At 32.4% G+C, this 18,305-nt stretch overlaps 1 protein-coding gene and 1 long non-coding RNA gene across 2 annotated transcripts in view; one reads left to right on the plus strand and one right to left on the minus strand.

The window, feature by feature from the left end:
- The window catches only part of LOC134706517 (BRCA1-associated RING domain protein 1-like), a 46,055-nt gene that overhangs the window by 14,255 nt on the left and 13,495 nt on the right, over positions 1 to 18,305 (plus strand). The window contains exons 2-4 of the mRNA XM_063565530.1: positions 12,770 to 12,826; positions 13,696 to 13,871; positions 16,879 to 17,801. Of these exons, the coding sequence (XP_063421600.1) occupies positions 12,770 to 12,826; positions 13,696 to 13,871; positions 16,879 to 17,801 (1,156 nt within the window). The remainder of the gene's footprint in view (positions 1 to 12,769; positions 12,827 to 13,695; positions 13,872 to 16,878; positions 17,802 to 18,305) is intronic.
- LOC134704906 (uncharacterized) lies at positions 8,088 to 9,567 on the minus strand. Its single transcript, XR_010105432.1, has 3 exons — positions 9,415 to 9,567; positions 8,985 to 9,062; positions 8,088 to 8,421 (listed from the first exon to the last, which is right to left on the minus strand). It is a non-coding gene; the product is annotated as an uncharacterized LOC134704906 (long non-coding RNA).

Raw genomic sequence — 18,305 nt, forward strand, 5'->3', positions numbered from 1 at the left:
CGGATAATTCCCCGAGACACGGAAAATCTCCGGAGAACCGCAAAATATTCTGTAAAACGGAAAATTTACGATAAACCTTTATTTATTATCCGTTCCGCGGAGATTTGCCAAAAATCGCGGTCATTTGCCAAATAGGTCTACCAGTGCAGGGGACGATGCCTCAAGGATATAAGAGAACATTTGAATAAATAATATATCTTAACAATTTTTTTTTTTTTTTAATCGGCTAGTATGTTTGTGATATTCAGATGAATATAATTTTCTATGTCCAATCAAATGTATATACACACATAGATCTCCTTTAACTAATCTTCACTAAGGAAGATGTTTGTATATAAAATTACATATTATTTTAAGTAACTCAACATTTTCTACACTAAATAACCAGATAATTTTGCTTTGACTGTTCATATGATTAAAATAAGAATTATATTGTGCAATACTAGCTAACATACAATTTCTATCATCCTCAAATTTGTTACAATCAAATAGAAAATGAGCCTCATCTTCGACAGTATTGGAAGAACATTTATTACATATTCTGTTAATTCGGGGAATACCCTGATATCTACCTAATTCTATTTGTAATCTATGAGAAGATACACGTAATTTAGTAAAACTTCTTCTAAGTTCAAAATTCTTGATCAATGTTAGATATTTTTCAAAACCAAAATTTGTTTTATATAAAAGGTAGGTTTTCAGTTTACTGTCTGAAAATTTATCTATTTGTTTTTTTCCAACAACTAATAAACAATATTGATAGCTTGGTTTGTATATATTTCTTAAATTTGTATAAGGATTCACAAAATGGAGCATTTATGGCATTTGTATAGTCAATACCAAGTATTTTAAAAACAACATTTATTGAACCATACCATGATGTTATATTCATGTGATGTAGTGTCTTTGATTGTGTATATGCCTCTTTTAATAGAGGAAAATTATCACCTAAATTCTCTAATCTATACCAGTACAATAACATTCCTTTTATAATATTAAAATATATTGGAAATCTTCCAAGTTCAGATAACACTGCAGCATTTGTTGTTTTCTTGTGTACCCCAAGTATAAATTTACAAAATTTTATATGAAGTTTCTCACAGGGTAAACCTGAATATAATTTTTCAAAAGATATATCTTCCTTCTTACATTTAGAGGAAAGATAATTAAACATCCCCCATATTTCACTACCATATAATAAAATAGGTTTTACAGTGTGGTCAAAAACATGAATACTTGTTTTTACACCAGGATTAAGTGATAAAAGATCTTTCCTTAATTTGAAATGAGCTTTCAGGGATTTTTTGTATAGTTCATTTTGAGCATAACTGAATGAACCAGATGAGCTTAAATATAAACCTAGGTATTTGTATTTTGAAACACATTCCAGATTTATATTCTGAAATGTGAATATCTGTTTTACATGTCTGCCTGCCTTGTTGAAAATCAGCACCTTTGTCTTATTAGTATTCACATTGAGACACCAATCTTTGCAAAATTTATCAAGCATTCCCAGCTTTTCTCGTAGTCCTTCAGCTGATGTAGATAATAAAACAATATCATCAGCATACATTAAACAATGTAGATCTTTGTCATTGACATTAACTGGGTCTCTAGTATCTGACAAATATCTGGGCAAATCATTTATGAATATCTTGAATAAATTCGGACTGAGGTTGTCACCTTGTTTGACTCCAATATCTAATGGGAAAAAATCACTTACTTGATTTTGAATTTTGACACATGATTTGCTAATTTCATACATACTTTTAATAATGTTATAAAAATAAGACCCAGCCCCAATATCTAGTAATTTAATCTTGATCCCTGTATGTATAACAGTATCAAAAGCCTTCTGAAAATCAACAAAACAGGCAAACAGTCTACCTTCTTTTGAATTACAGTATTTGTTAATAAGACAGTTTAAAATAAACATATGATCTGCAGTTCTGGCTTTCCTTGTGAATCCAATTTGACTATCATGTATAATATTATGTTCCTGAAGAAATTTGTCCAGTCTTAGACTTAATATTCTATTAAAAAGCTTTCCAATTGCACTTGTTATTGTTATTCCTCTATAATTGTTAGGGTCACTTGTATCGTTGCTTTTAAAAATTGGTGTAATATAACCTTCAGCCCAAGATGTTGGGTATATACCTGAAGACAGACAAGTATTAAACATCTGTTGAAAACTTTTTAAAAGGAAAGTCTGTCCATTCTTTATCATATTATTACTAATGTTATCCAAGCCTGATGATTTATTGCATTTTAAGTGTGAAATGGCTTTGGATATTTCGGACTCAGTGATAACGGAGTCCAACTCGTTGAAACATTTTGAGTTTTCTAACTGTTTCAGTTTTTCACATAGCTCTGTATATCTACTTTGAAATTCACCTTTCAGTTGTGACAACTTTTGGAAATGTGATATCAAAGTTGATGGTTGTACTCCACATTTTTTTTTAGTTTCATTTTTTTCCTGTAGTTCATTTATTAAGTTCCAATACAGTTTTGGATTCTCTTCGTGCAAGGAGTCCAGCTGACTAATCAATGATTGTTTGTATTGTTTGTATTTATATTTCCTTAGTTTGGAGTATTCACGATTCAGTTTATAAAAGTGATTTTTGATAATTGGATCATATGGAAATCTTGAATAAATTTTTCCATAATTAAGCAAGTTAGTTCGAGCTTGTTGTAAACTTGCATCAAACCACTTTTTGTTTTTTTGTTTGTTTGTGTGTTTTTTTAAAGGTCGTTTAAGTGATAGATTTGCTGCTGATAAAAAGATGTTTGAAAGTTTTGATGATGCTTCATCTACTGATGTCTGAGTAAATTGAATTGTGCTGTTGTTGAATTCTAGTATGTAGTTTTGTAGTGTATCTGAAGAAAGTGTTTCTTGAAATTTTATTGCTGAACAGTCAGTCCAGATATAATTAGGTGTCATATTTTTCAACTGGATTGGAATATCATTTTCTCCAGGAACACAATATTTTGCAGATAATTCCCACTCAAGTTTACAATGACAATCAGATAATGTGGGAATAAATCTGGATACTTTAAAATACAGTACATTTTCAAGAATTTCTTCCGACACAGCAACATAATCAACCACACTTGCACCGTTGGGGGTATAGCAAGTAAAATTACCAAATGTATCACCAAGAACTCTGCCATTTAAAATTCTTATTTGTTTACTAATGCAAAAATCCAAAACTTCTTTGCCTCTTTGATCAATTTTTTGGTCTCGACTTTTTCTTGTCATAATGTTTTTGTCAGTAGGGTATGTATCAAAAATTGGAGTAAATTTTGAATCATCGTTTACTATAAAGTCATTTTCAGAGCCTATTCTGGCATTAAAATCTCCACATAACAAAATTTCACCCATTTTTTTATACTGAAAGATATCTTTTTCTATGCATTCAAAAACATCAGAAGAGAGTTCTTGGGTATATTTAGACGTAACAGGGGGGTTGTACAGTACACAAATAAATAGGTCACTTTTAAATCCAAAAAAGGATTTTTCTAATTTAATCCATTGATAATCTGGATTACTGTTAATCAATATTTTGACATGAGGTTTAACGTGACTTTTCTGTAGAATTGCTATACCCAAAATGACGGTTATTATTTGATAATTTTCTACATATTGGATGATAATGAAATTTACCAATATTGTGTATTTGGGAATTATATCCCACATGAGTTTCGACTAAAAAAACAATGTCGTAATTCTCTATATGTTTCAGAAAAAGGGGATCCTCTGCTTTATTCATGCCCTTTGAAAATAAGCCACCTATATTCCAATAACCAAATTTTACAGATGATTGGTTTGATTTTGGCATTTTGGTTGATACAATTAAATCTGGTATAAATAATAGAATAGATTTTCTATCTATAAAAAAAAAATAATAAAAATTTGTCTCTAAATAAAAGGAAGAGACAACAAGGAAAATATTCAGAAATGTAAATATTTGAAATAAGTAGATTTATTTAGAGGATAGTTTTTACAATGGTTTATTTCTTTTCTATGTATCCTCTTTTAACTGAATAACTATTAAACTGATTTGGGTTGAATAACCTGATATCCTGGGTTAATTCAAGATCAAAAGTATGATTCAAATGTGAAAACTAAACATAAAAATGAATGAAATAAAATAAAAAAGGCGAACTTTTATACCTAGCAGAGGTTACATATATATGACCATGTAATAGTGTGACTTCTTCACATAATGGCTGTTTCATTTGAAAAATCTATTCAAATGAGAATATGAATTTATCAGCCCAAAAAAAAAAAGAAGAAATATATAAAGTTGTACATGTATATATAAATTATATGTAAATGACTTTAAACATGTTAAAGGAAGTCAACATAATGATATGGTAATATGTATAATATTAAAAAGCAAGTTATTCATGATGACCTCTGCCACGTCCACGTCCACGTCCACGTCCTCTTGTGTTGCGCGATTTGGATCTACCTCTTGAATTGGGCATGGGAATGTTTAAGGCAGTGTGTATTCCACGCTTTAAGTTTGCCGATAGCTGAGACACGCCAGAGTCAGAGAGATGAAATTTATCTTCACTTAGTAGCTCTGCAATTGGGTTTCCATTTCGCAACATATTGCCATGATCAACAAGTAGAACATCTTTATTGTCATCATATATTTGTTTCAACAAGGCATTTATGATTTGTCCATTTGTGTTGAAAATTACACTGTCGAGTCGAGGAGTAGTAAGAGAGATGATGCAACCACTATTTTGCCATTTTTGAAGTGCAAGCTTGACAATATCTTGTATTTCTTCTACACATTGCTGTGGTGATTTTATTTTCAAATCATTTGTCAGGGAATGAAACACTACTAGATTTGGAATTATATCCGATACCGAAATCTCCAAAATAGCTTGTTTAGTTTCTTCTAAATTGAAAGCAGTAACCTTATTGGTTGTAAATGATGGCGATAGCTTCTCTGCATTGATACCAAACGTATTGGATGTACCAATTAAAATAATTGTTGGTTTGTTATCAATGTCAAGTTTAGATTTGTCAGTATATTTCGTGTCTGCATTAACAAGATGAAAATCTTCAAATCGAGAAATCATTTGGGAGCGGAGAGAGATATTTTCTTCTTGTAATTTCTCCAAGTGTTGAGTATGTCGTTTTAGAGTATCAGTTAGTTTGTCAATTTCTTCATTTTTGGTTTGTAGGCTTACCGATAGAAAGTCGATCTCAGAGTTTGAAGTAGTTAATACCTTTTTCATTTCTGCTCTAGTCTCCTCCAGTATTTGATTGTGACATTTCATTTGATCTTCATGTTGAGCTTTAATTAACATAATATTGCTTTGCTCGTGTTTTAATTTAACTTCCAAAGTCTGTTTTTCTGTTTGTACGGTTTTATATTTTAATTGTAATGTTGATATCTCATTGTCGTCTTTTCTACCTTTTCCCAAGACTAGAACATCATCATTGCATTGTTTAACAGCAGTTAATACTTTGCTGAAGTTTTCATTGTGACTGTGTTCTATTTTAGCCAGCGTGTCAACTAAATTTAATTCAAGCCTTTGAAAATCATCTTTTTGAGGTTGATCTTCTTGTACTAGTACTGATTTTAACCCAGTCTGGGAGTCAGGTAATACACAAGTGACCTTGTCAACAGGGCATAATTCATTAATGTGTGTATTGTTATTGTCATCATGACATTCGTGTGAAATACATGTATTAGTAGGACTGGTTTGTGATATGTTTGTAAGAACTTTATCAAGAATATCTTTCAGAATTGGAAAATGAATATCCACAAACTCATAATAATGACTGCCTTGTACTCTTATTGTTCCTGTTGTGACAAAAAATGTAATATTAAATTGAAGTTCCCCCTTTTTTAATACTTCAATCATCACAGAATTTCCACTGTTGTTTCGGTTTTCCCATGTTTTGGGTTCGTCATACCATTCAATATCATAATCAGGTTCCTTTCCAAGATTGTCATAATAGTAAATATCTAGTGTTTTTATCCATGGTTGGATTCTGTCAAGGTTTGTGTAGAATGTGACGATTTTAGCATGTTCATCATACAAGTTTGGGTCAATTTGCTCGAAAAGGCTTAATTTTGCTTTACCAGTCCTCTTGTTTTGCTTTGATGGGAGAGATGAAAGAGGATAGTCATTAATGGTTTTGTCCATCGATAGGTCAATTTTCAATTTGCCTAAATCTACCATGATGACCGGCTTGTAGTCAACACGTGTTTATATAGTTATATGTGCACACACGTAAATCAGCGTAAATAAATGTTTGTAAATATAATTGATCGATCGGAAGTTATCTTAGTGTTTCTTCCTCTCTGATATAAATATTTGGTGTATTTTAAATGATGGAAACTGTTAAAAAACCCAGGATTCTCAGAATATTTTACCAGTGAATTTTTCCACCAACCGCCATTAATCAGGGGCGATAATATATATATGTTTTTTTTCAAAATGACCGTATCTCATTATCTGCATGTACGACTGTAGCCAGAAAACTTTTAAATGTACAGTGTATAACTAGTATAACTAGTATTAAATATTCTTCAAATTTATTCTGATTTGGACATTAACCATGTTAACATTGTCTCCAAATCGAGATACATCTGACTCTATTCATCATCTTTGGTGTGTTTTGTATCAATTTGTCTCCAGATATGGACACTGTCTCCCGATCGGGGAATATTGCCTAGCTGTTCTACTTCTACTATATATAATGAATTCTAGTCAAATCGGCACCCGGTCAAATCGGCACTCAGTATAGTCAAATCGGCACCTAGTCAAATTGGCACCTGGTTAAATCGGCACTTTATATAGTCAATTCGGCACCCATGTTAGATTTGTTTAATATACATATTTTAATAGCAATTTTAGCAAAAACACTAAAAATAAGGAATGAAGGAAGGGGTTGTCCAGAAATATTCACTTAATTTTATTCATATTTTTTTGAGTTGATGTATATATATTTTTATCTTAACTTAAATACTTAAATAACTTAAATGCGTATTTTAGTTCTCACAATAGAAATCCTTGCAGTGATATATGAGGTAAGGTACTGGATATTTTTTATGCACTTTTTAACAGTTGAACATTTTGCAGGATTGTTGGTTTTATAATACATGTAATGCTGTTTAAACTCTCCTGAAAAAACACCTAGAATTGCTAATTATTTTGCATGAAAGTTTGAATTATTGAAAGGGACTCGTAGTTTTCCATAGTATTGCTTCTAATTGTCTCATTGTTTAAACATTAGCTTGTGTAAGGGCTTCTTTGTTTCTTATGAAGTTTTTGAAGTATAAAACATTAATAAATACCTTTAACATTCTGCTGTTGAGTTAAAACCACAAACATATTAACTATGTACTTAATTAAAGTTATTAAAATTGAAATCACATGATAAATTTATGTTGGGAAAACCTATGTTTTCTAACTGCTTGATGCTTTTTAATGATGTAATGCATGATAAAATCCAAACCCCAAAATAGATCATGAAATTATACATTTTAAAATTATTTATACATATAAAATATCAAATATTTTTGGATGCCGATTTGACTATAGGTGTAATACCACCATTGATTTTTCCCTATTAGTCTTTGTTAAACTGGTACTTTTAAAAAAATTGTACAGAATTTACCTTTATTTCAACCAAAGAAATACTTTGCATGAATAAAGTTTAATCCTTTCCAGTGCTACAGTGAAAATTTCACACTACATTTCATTGCATATAAGAAAGTAACCTGCACCGGAAGTAAACAATCACATTTTTACCAGGTTATTTACTGGTTACCTGCTTTGGCAACTATGTAACCTTAACTTTCCAAAATATTTTATAAGACCATCAAATAAAAAAAGAATGATGCTTTCAGACACCCAACATACATGTTGATGACTCAGAAAAATTTAAGTGCATTGAAATGCAGGGTTAATTTTCTACAACTGTCAAATTCAAGGGAATATTTTTTTAGACCTACTTTCGTATGCAACCGGATGTGGCGTATCATGATTTGGTGGTATTACACCTAAAGAACACCTAAATGTCAAATAAACTTAATGTAATTTTTTTCCCTCCAATTGCAAGTTATTTCAAGCATAACTGCCAAGTTTTGTCTCAGTCAGATCTATAGTTTCAGAGAAAATCACTATAATGTAAGGCCATATCCTATGGCAATTTCAGTCTAATTTCTTCGACAAATCCAAATTTCAGTGTATCATTATAAAATGCAGTGTTGACTAATATCTGATCAAAAACTCATGATCTATGCATTCAAACAATTAAATAGAATACAAAAGACAACTTTTAGATGATAAACAATTTTATTGCACCTTTTAGAGTTCATTTGAAGGTCTGTTTTGGTCCATTTTTCCTCCTTCCTTCCTTTTTCATCAAAACTTGATATCTTTTGTCTAAAAAATAAAACAAATGTGATTATTTCCCCACAAAAATGATATAAATGTAATGTTAAATCAATAATTAAAGTGTTTTAGCTAAAAGAACTGTCTCTATAAATGTTAACAGTCTACACGGAAGTTTCTAGAAGCCCTTATGTGTAACTCGAGTTTTTAGTCTGTTCGCCTAGTGTGACAAATAACGGTTCCCTTACAGTCAACCATTTATTGTTACTGGTATCAAAGTCTTTTTATTTACTCATAACAGTATATTTCTAATAGATTTACACAAAGTGTCCACTTTCTTGTATTTTACATTAGAAAATGGGGAGAAAGAGTAATAAAAAATACCTCAAAATGTTTTTAAAAAGGGTTATGTCCCTTGGAATGCTGGTACAAAAATAATTGGTAAGAATTATAAAGTTTAAGTATGTGAGACTGGATTCTGATGTGTATAAATCCAGGGCAAATAAGTGTTTAGATGATTTATTGTCTGTGCAAAATGTAGATGACACAATGGCAAATTGTAAACTTTTGCGGCCAAAAAAAACACAAAAAACATGATGATAGTTGATACTTACTTTAATGCTGAAGTGTCATCTGCAGACCAATTCACATATAAGATTTTTCAACAGAATGCTCTTCAGAACATGTGAACACTGAAATAAAAAATTCACATGTTGTATAAACAAAACTGTTAGGGTATTATTTAAAATTTAACACAGTAAACTAAATACAGCTTTGTCTGTCCACCTATTTGACTTAGAAAACACCCGTAAACCCCCATTTCAAGGCAATTTTACCTCAAACGTGCTTTCTGTGTCTCAATCCATTCCGAATAGTCCATGTTTACAATGTATGAACTGGTTTATTAATAACTTTTGAAAATGAAAGTACAATAAGGTCACGAGTGCACATGTAGTTTCCCTAAATAGGTGTAATACCACCATTGATTTTTCCCTATTAGTCTTTGTTAAACTGGTACTTTTAAAAAAATTGTACAGAATTTACCTTTATTTCAACCAAAGAAATACTTTGCATGAATAAAGTTTAATCCTTTCCAGTGCTACAGTGAAAATTTCACACTACATTTCATTGCATATAAGAAAGTAACCTGCACCGGAAGTAAACAATCACATTTTTACCAGGTTATTTACTGGTTACCTGCTTTGGCAACTATGTAACCTTAACTTTCCAAAATATTTTATAAGACCATCAAATAAAAAAAGAATGATGCTTTCAGATACCCAACATACATGTTGATGACTCAGAAAAATTTAAGTGCATTGAAATGCAGGGTTAATTTTCTACAACTGTCAAATTCAAGGGAATATTTTTTTAGACCTACTTTCGTATGCAACCGGATGTGGCGTATCATGATTTGGTGGTATTACACCTATACTGGGTGCCGATTTGACCAGGTGCCGATTTAACCAGGTGCTGATTTGACTTTTTCTATGGGTGCCGATTTGACCAGGTGCCAATTTGACTTGCACCCCTATATAATGACCGCCTTCAACACGCTGAAGCCCTTACTGGCTTACAAATCATCTTCAATCATCCAAACAGTACATTTAAAAAGTTAAGAGCAAAACAAATATGTAACACAGCTACAAAAGACAAACACCGAGTTACAGGCTCTTGACTTGGGACAGGCACCTTAACAGTTAAATTAAATACAGAATATGTGCGGGTTCAACCACACTGAGACTACTATAACACGTCTCAGAACCACAGGAGTTTGAAATCTTATCAATAAGGGGGTAAAAATATACTAAGAACGAGAAGCTCTACTGTGATAGTCAGACTTTGGTATATTTTTACCCCATTATTGATAGGATTTCAAACTCCTGTGGTTTTATAACATATCATTATTATATTTAGGACCACAACTCTCTCCCTGGGAATAGTATATCTAACTACACAACAAGGAAATCAGCGATAATTAGGTAGTGTCAAGTCCCCTTAATATATATGTTCCTGCCTCTCCTCACCTGGGACTGGTCTGGTTTAACAGTACAACATAAGTCATGATAGAAGTCCAGGGGGTTAGGAGGCTTAGGGGTCCTGATCCTGAAATCCCAGGCTCAAAACCACGAAAATCCAGAGGTCACGAAGTTAAATAATATTTTTTTTTTTATGAAATCCTGACATCCCGTATTATTGAAAAGAATTTCTGGATCCCGAAAGTGTCAATCCCGAAATCCTGAGCCTAAAAACACCCAATAAAGGTCCTATCCCTCTCAACATAAGACATGAAAAGAACCAACTATTCTATAAACAGTTGGAATAGGCTTAACTCATTGATGGATACAAATATAGATATAACTAACAAAAACACAGAGTTAACGAGGCCAGGTATTTAATTTGTACAATGTACATCCCAGTAAGTAAAAGACACTACAGGTATAGAAGCTCCCTTTTGATGTGTTGGTTGAAAGAGAATATCAAGTCTTCTAAAATCCAAACCCCCTGGCTGAACAAACTAACATAGTGTTTCCTGTTGGTTGTTATTGTGTGCAAAGGCGACCTGCTGTGTTTTCTTGACGCCCTGCCCTTTTAAGGAAAAAACAATGGCGCCATGTCCCTTTTCCGTCTTATTTTAGAAACCCAGCTGTTATTTTAAGATCGGTCCATTTCAATTTATTTCCCTCAAAAAAAGGAACAAAATGGAAAATATTAATGGCCGGCATTTTGTTGAATTGGTAATTACATTTGCACAGTTTTGAAGCGACAGAGTACTAAAATGATTCATGATTAGATTTGATAGGGACAATATCAATTTGAATGTAAAATAAAGCCAATGTAAAAGGAAACCAGGTAATTGTTTGAGATATAATTTTACGATGCATAGGATAAAAATTACCACTTTATACATAAAAAATCCCCACTGTTTACATAAAAAAACTAATGTTTGTTTATATTTTCTATTTATACTATTTGGTGGGTCAAGACATTTGAATTTGTATGTGACTTTATGATAGCCTCCATTCTGTTGTTATCTTTATAAAATTGAATTACGAATATTATATATATATATAGTTTTGAGTAGGATGAAAACTCCAACGTTTCAAAAAAAAAAATAAAAAAAACATTTATTCTAAAAAGACGAAAAGCAGAAGAAATAATATGTATAGTAAGTCTTGATATACAAATCTTTGACTATCCTTAAAATATTTGTACAGTTATGAGCTTTGATTGGATTAAACATGTGAGATTCAAAAGGTATTTAGCACTTCTTTTAGGCATCTTAAAACCACACATTGCATATGCTCATGCTACATGTGCTAAGTCCACTTTCACAACACATACCCCGGTACTTACAACCAGACTCAGTGGTCAAGTATTAAAGTAACTGGTGTAATTGATTGAAATGATGCAGTTGCACAATTTTTTATGAACATGATCAAGATTCCATTAGCTGAATCTAGAAGTGATAATTTTATTACTAAAAGGAATTAAATTAACCACCTAATACATGTAGAAATAAACATACATACATATCTTCATTTCTTACCAATAAGTATGAAACAACAGTATATTCAATTAATCCCTATCCATTACAGTGCCTTTTTAACTATGCTAAGAGTGCCCTAGCATGCCTAAAGCGTAGTCCTCTGTGCAAAGGGTGCCCTTAAAATGTAGCTAAACACACAAAGAGTGCCCTCTGAGAAAGAAAATACCCTCTGCACTTTTCAAAAGCTGTAGAAAGCACTCTAAAATGTACAAATGTAGAAATTTCCAGGAGGGTTAGTTTCCATATCATTTTGTACAATTTTAAAACTTCAATGCCTTGTCAATCAAGTCCATGTCATCTTGACACATATTTGTAAACATGATCAGTAACAAGGTTGTAAAATATCTTTTGCAACATATAATGAACATTAAATGAAACATAGACAGAGAAACAAATAAAATTGAGAATGGAAATGGGGAATGTGTGACCAAGAAGCAGAAAACAGCTGAAGTCCACCAATAGGTCTTCAACATTTAAAGAAAATCGCGTACCTAGAGGAGGGTATCAGCTTGCCCCTAAAATTGCTAAAAAGTGTTATAAACAACATGCATAATAATATGTACATTTTTTGTATTTCAGCAAAAAATGGATGCATTACACCAAAGTTATCTGATTGTTTGCTTGTACAAATGTATATCATGTATATATAATCTACTTCCTATTAGAGTTCACAAAAACTTGTTTTAACCAGACTGTCATGGGACAGACAAAGTAAGATTATATGTCAGTCCTTTAAAATAGAATAGACTGTTATCTATATTTTATTAATCAAATTCTGGCCTCTTAATGTTTGACAACGTTTTATATGAGTTGATACTTTAATAGAAAATTGTATTCAATCTTTTGTAGTGGAAAGTTAGCTGAGAGTCCATGTACTTTAGGTGGCTGTGAACATATTTTTTGCAAGTAAGTAGATACTGATTGCAGTAAAGGTATTCTAATGGCTGTTGCTTATATCTGTGAATTGTTTGCATCTGAATGATCTGAGGAGCTTCTATGATCATGATGATGTAATTGCTGATCTTGAAGAATCAATTTCAATACAGCTTGTTTGTTATTAATCATCTTTTTGAAAGCCACTGAACTACTTTTATGTTACAGACATATATGCAAATAATTTTGAAATATATACAGATAAAATGAATATCTTTTTACCTAGGATTCAATCAGACAGGTGTTTTTTTTTAAGTTTTCTCTATAGAGCTGAATATTTTTTGGTATTGGATAATAGACGTAACTAGACATGTTCCAAATATCTAATTATTTATTATGCAGTCTGATAACATGTTTATATATTCAAATGGAGCAGTCATAAATTCATTTGTGTTGCTAAGTCTTGATTGACTTGAGCCATTCCAGCTGATATTTTATACTGTGTCTTTCTATAATGGGATGTTATTTCAGATAAGCATGATAAGGGTGAAGGTTTGGTACCATTAAAACGTTTAAACCCACTGCAATATATTGTTTGCACCTGTCCTGAGTCAGGAATCTGATGTTCAGTAGTTGTCGATCTTTGATTTGGTTCATAAGTGTTTCTTGTTTCTCGTATTTTATATAGATTTGACCGTTGGTTTTCCAGTTTGAATGGTTTTACACTAGTATTTTTTGGGGCCCTTTATATCTTGCTGTGTGAGCCAAAGGCTCTGTGTTGAAGACCGTACCTTGACCTTTAATGGTTCACTTTCATAAATTATGACTTGGATGAAGAGTTGTCTCATTGACACTCATACTATATCTTTCTATATTTAATGAATAGTTTTTGTATTTTTCAGTACATGTTGTGATATTAACCTAGAGAAGAATGAATGTCCACTGTGCAATGTTCATGTGAATGTAAAAGCAGCACAGGTAAACCGACAGATTTATAATGTAGTAAGACTTTGTCAGAGGTTGGAGGCTGTTCTGACTGACACAGATAATAACAGCTATGTCCAGACACAAAAAACAGGTATGCTTAGTATAAGATATTGTTGTCTATAATTGCTTGAAACACCATTTGAAATTTGATGGATTGTTGACTTAATATTTGCAATCATACATGTACCACATCTCCTAATTATCTTATAATGTTTTCATGATATAACTGAAAAATATTAACAGATGTGTTCATACACCAAAACCTGGTATGGTTACAAATAATATTAGGGGTGTACATGGTGATGGTATAGAAACACAAGATACACCAAAACCTGGTATGGTTACAAATAATATTAGGGGTGTACATGGTGATGGTATAGAAACACAAGATACACCAAAACCTGGTATGGTTACAAATAATATTAGGGTGTACATGGTGATGGTGTAGAAACACAAGATACACCAAAACCTGGTATGGTTACAATTAATATTAGGGTGTACATGGTGATGGTATAGAAACACAAGATACACCAAAACCTGGTATGGTTACAAATAATATTAGGGGTGTACATGGTGATGGTGTAGAAACACAAGATACACCAAAACCTGGTATGGTTACAAATAATATTAGGGGTGTACATGGTGATGGTATAGAAACACAAGATACACCAAAACCTGGTATGGTTACAAATAATATTAGGGTGTACATGGTGATGGTGTAGAAACACAAGATACACCAAAACCTGGTATGGTTACAATTAATATTAGGGTGTACATGGTGATGGTGTAGAAACACAAGATACACCAAAACCTGGTATGGTTACAAATAATATTAGGGGTGTACATGGTGATGGTGTAGAAACACAAGATACACCAAAACCTGGTATGGTTACAAATAATATTAGGGGTGTACATGGTGATGGTATAGAAACACAAGATACACCAAAACCTGGTATGGTTACAAATAATATTAGGGGTGTACATGTAACATGGTGATGGTGTAGAAACACAAGATACACCAAAACCTGGTATGGTTACAAATAATATTAGGGGTGTACATGTAACATGGTGATGGTGTAGAAACACAAGATACACCAAAACCTGGTATGGTTACAAATAATATTAGGGGTGTACATGGTGATGGTATAGAAACACAAGATACACCAAAACCTGGTATGGTTACAAATAATATTAGGGGTGTACATGTAACATGGTGATGGTGTAGAAACACAAGATACACCAAAACCTGGTATGGTTACAAATAATATTAGGGGTGTACATGGTGATGGTATAGAAACACAAGATACACCAAAACCTGGTATGGTTACAAATAATATTAGGGTGTACATGGTGATGGTGTAGAAACACAAGATACACCAAAACCTGGTATGGTTACAATTAATATTAGGGTGTACATGGTGATGGTGTAGAAACACAAGATACACCAAAACCTGGTATGGTTACAAATAATATTAGGGGTGTACATGGTGATGGTGTAGAAACACAAGATACACCAAAACCTGGTATGGTTACAAATAATATTAGGGGTGTACATGGTGATGGTATAGAAACACAAGATACACCAAAACCTGGTATGGTTACAAATAATATTAGGGGTGTACATGTAACATGGTGATGGTGTAGAAACACAAGATACACCAAAACCTGGTATGGTTACAAATAATATTAGGGGTGTACATGTAACATGGTGATGGTGTAGAAACACAAGATACACCAAAACCTGGTATGGTTACAAATAATATTAGGGGTGTACATGGTGATGGTATAGAAACACAAGATACACCAAAACCTGGTATGGTTACAAATAATATTAGGGGTGTACATGTAACATGGTGATGGTGTAGAAACACAAGATACACCAAAACCTGGTATGGTTACAAATAATATTAGGGGTGTACATGGTGATGGTATAGAAACACAAGATACACCAAAACCTGGTATGGTTACAAATAATATTAGGGGTGTACATGGTGATGGTATAGAAACACAAGATACACCAAAACCTGGTATGGTTACAAATAATATTAGGGTGTACATGGTGATGGTGTAGAAACACAAGATACACCAAAACCTGGTATGGTTACAATTAATATTAGGGTGTACATGGTGATGGTATAGAAACACAAGATACACCAAAACCTGGTATGGTTACAAATAATATTAGGGTGTACATGGTGATGGTGTAGAAACACAAGATACACCAAAACCTGGTATGGTTACAATTAATATTAGGGTGTACATGGTGATGGTGTAGAAACACAAGATACACCAAAACCTGGTATGGTTACAAATAATATTAGGGTGTACATGGTGATGGTGTAGAAACACAAGATACACCAAAACCTGGTATGGTTACAAATAATATTAGGGTGTACATGGTGATGGTGATGGTATAGAAACACAAGATACACCAAAACCTGGTATGGTTACAAATAATATTAGGGGTGTACATGGTGATGGTGTAGAAACACAAGATACACCAAAACCTGGTATGGTTACAAATAATATTAGGGGTGTACATGGTGATGGTATAGAAACATAAGATATAAGGTCTGAAGTAACAAGTTGGGTATCACAATGAGCAGTTTACAAAATATACACTGGACCACAAGACTTATTAAATAATTTTGATTTGTTTTTGAAAATAATAAGCATGTCAAAAATTGTTCTTACATGTATATCATGTATATGCAAAAATGAATGAGTTTGCAAACATTTACAATAAATTTTAAAGAAGTAATTATATAAATAAACTTTTACTGCTGTAATTATAATTTGATTGCATGAGCTATGCATTTTAGGGAAATTAACAAGTATCATAACCTGAAACTGAAATATGTTTGATTGTCCCAACATACCTGAAGAGTAATTTGGTTACAAATTAAGGTGCTAACATACAACAAATAAGAGTCAACATATTTATGGTATATCCTATGTTTTACCACCTAGAAAGTAATTTGTATACACATTTATGTACATGTACTAACATACAGCAAATAGAAGGAAAAAAAATAGGGACTATCCTATGTTTTTCACCTTTATCAAATGTTTATTTATTTACAATTTGTTTTATGCAGAGTCACATTCAGATCTGATATGTGAAACAGAAACCATAGCAGGAAACATTGGTTCATACAGATCCCCTAGCAACAGGATAAATTCTAAAAAGGATGATAAAAGTGTAGACCATACTTCAATGAAGAATAAAAAGGAGCAGTTAGATGTCTCCACCAATGATCATGAAAGAGAAACACAATCATCAAAAGATAGAAGAAAAAGGAGAAGTGTTCCAGCAGATCAGAAAACAATGACTCAAATGTTGCTTGAATCAGACCAGGAACATGAAGAAGAAGAAATGTCTTTAAGTGAAGAGGAAGAACAAACTCCCCCCAAAAATAAAAAGAAACGCAAGATAAAAGGGAATAAATTACTGAAAAGTGGTACACAGTATCCTATTGACCAGACCACAATGAGTCAGTACTTTGATTATACTGATGTTGAGGATGGAAGTTTTGGTGGTGTTCAGGATGGCAAAAAGGAAATAATAATAAAAAATGAAACTACCAAAACGTCTGATAGAAAGAAGAAACTACACAAGAATCAAACTAGAAATTTGAGAACACGGTCTAAAGATATGAAGGTTAATAATTCAGACACAGAGACTCCATCTCCTATCAGGAAAACCAGTAGGAGACATTCACTTGGAGCAGTAACAAATAGAGTTCAGGAATTGAGGGATGAACATACAATGACTACAACTGACAAGAAGGCTAGAAGAAGTCTATCTCCAAATAAATCAAGTAACACAAAATCTAGAAGTCATTCCCCTAAGCAGCAGAGCCATGATACATCTATAAATATATCCCCACAGCAGCAAGGCAAGAGGAAGTCCAAGGACAAGCTGAATACTAGTTTAACAGGAAGTGGAAAGAAAAATGTTGATCCTTTACTGAAAAAGAATGCTAAAGGGGAAACCCCATTACAAGTAGCTGCTATAAAGGTAAAGTGTCTGTTGGCAACCTGCGAGTAACCAGACAATATTTGTCATGATTAACAAGTTGCCAATATGAGACACACACTGTTTCTCTTAGATAACTTTAGTTGAATGCATCATTTTCATGATATTAAGTTGATGCAGACTTTCAAAATTAAACTTTGTATCTAATGGCTAGTTTTGCCACAGTGATATAAGACATTTTAAGATAGTCAGTTACAAATTATATACAGGATATATTTAGATTAACAAGAACAGGTTTGTAACATTATACTCATTTCAAGTGGAATTTGGACACTACACAGTTATAATTTGAAATGTAGTAAGTGATATAAAATGACACAGAAATTAAAGATTATTGGTCACCTTTTCACCTTCAACAACGAGTAAAATTTATACAGCATAGTCACCTTCTAATGGCCCTTAAATGACAATTGTATAACAATTCAGAAGAGAGATTTATGAAAAAAAACACAGAATAATAGGCTACTTACTTGGGACAGGCACTTA

Source organism: Mytilus trossulus, chromosome 2, assembly GCF_036588685.1.
Source record: "Mytilus trossulus isolate FHL-02 chromosome 2, PNRI_Mtr1.1.1.hap1, whole genome shotgun sequence".
Lineage (NCBI taxonomy): Eukaryota > Metazoa > Mollusca > Bivalvia > Mytilida > Mytilidae > Mytilus > Mytilus trossulus.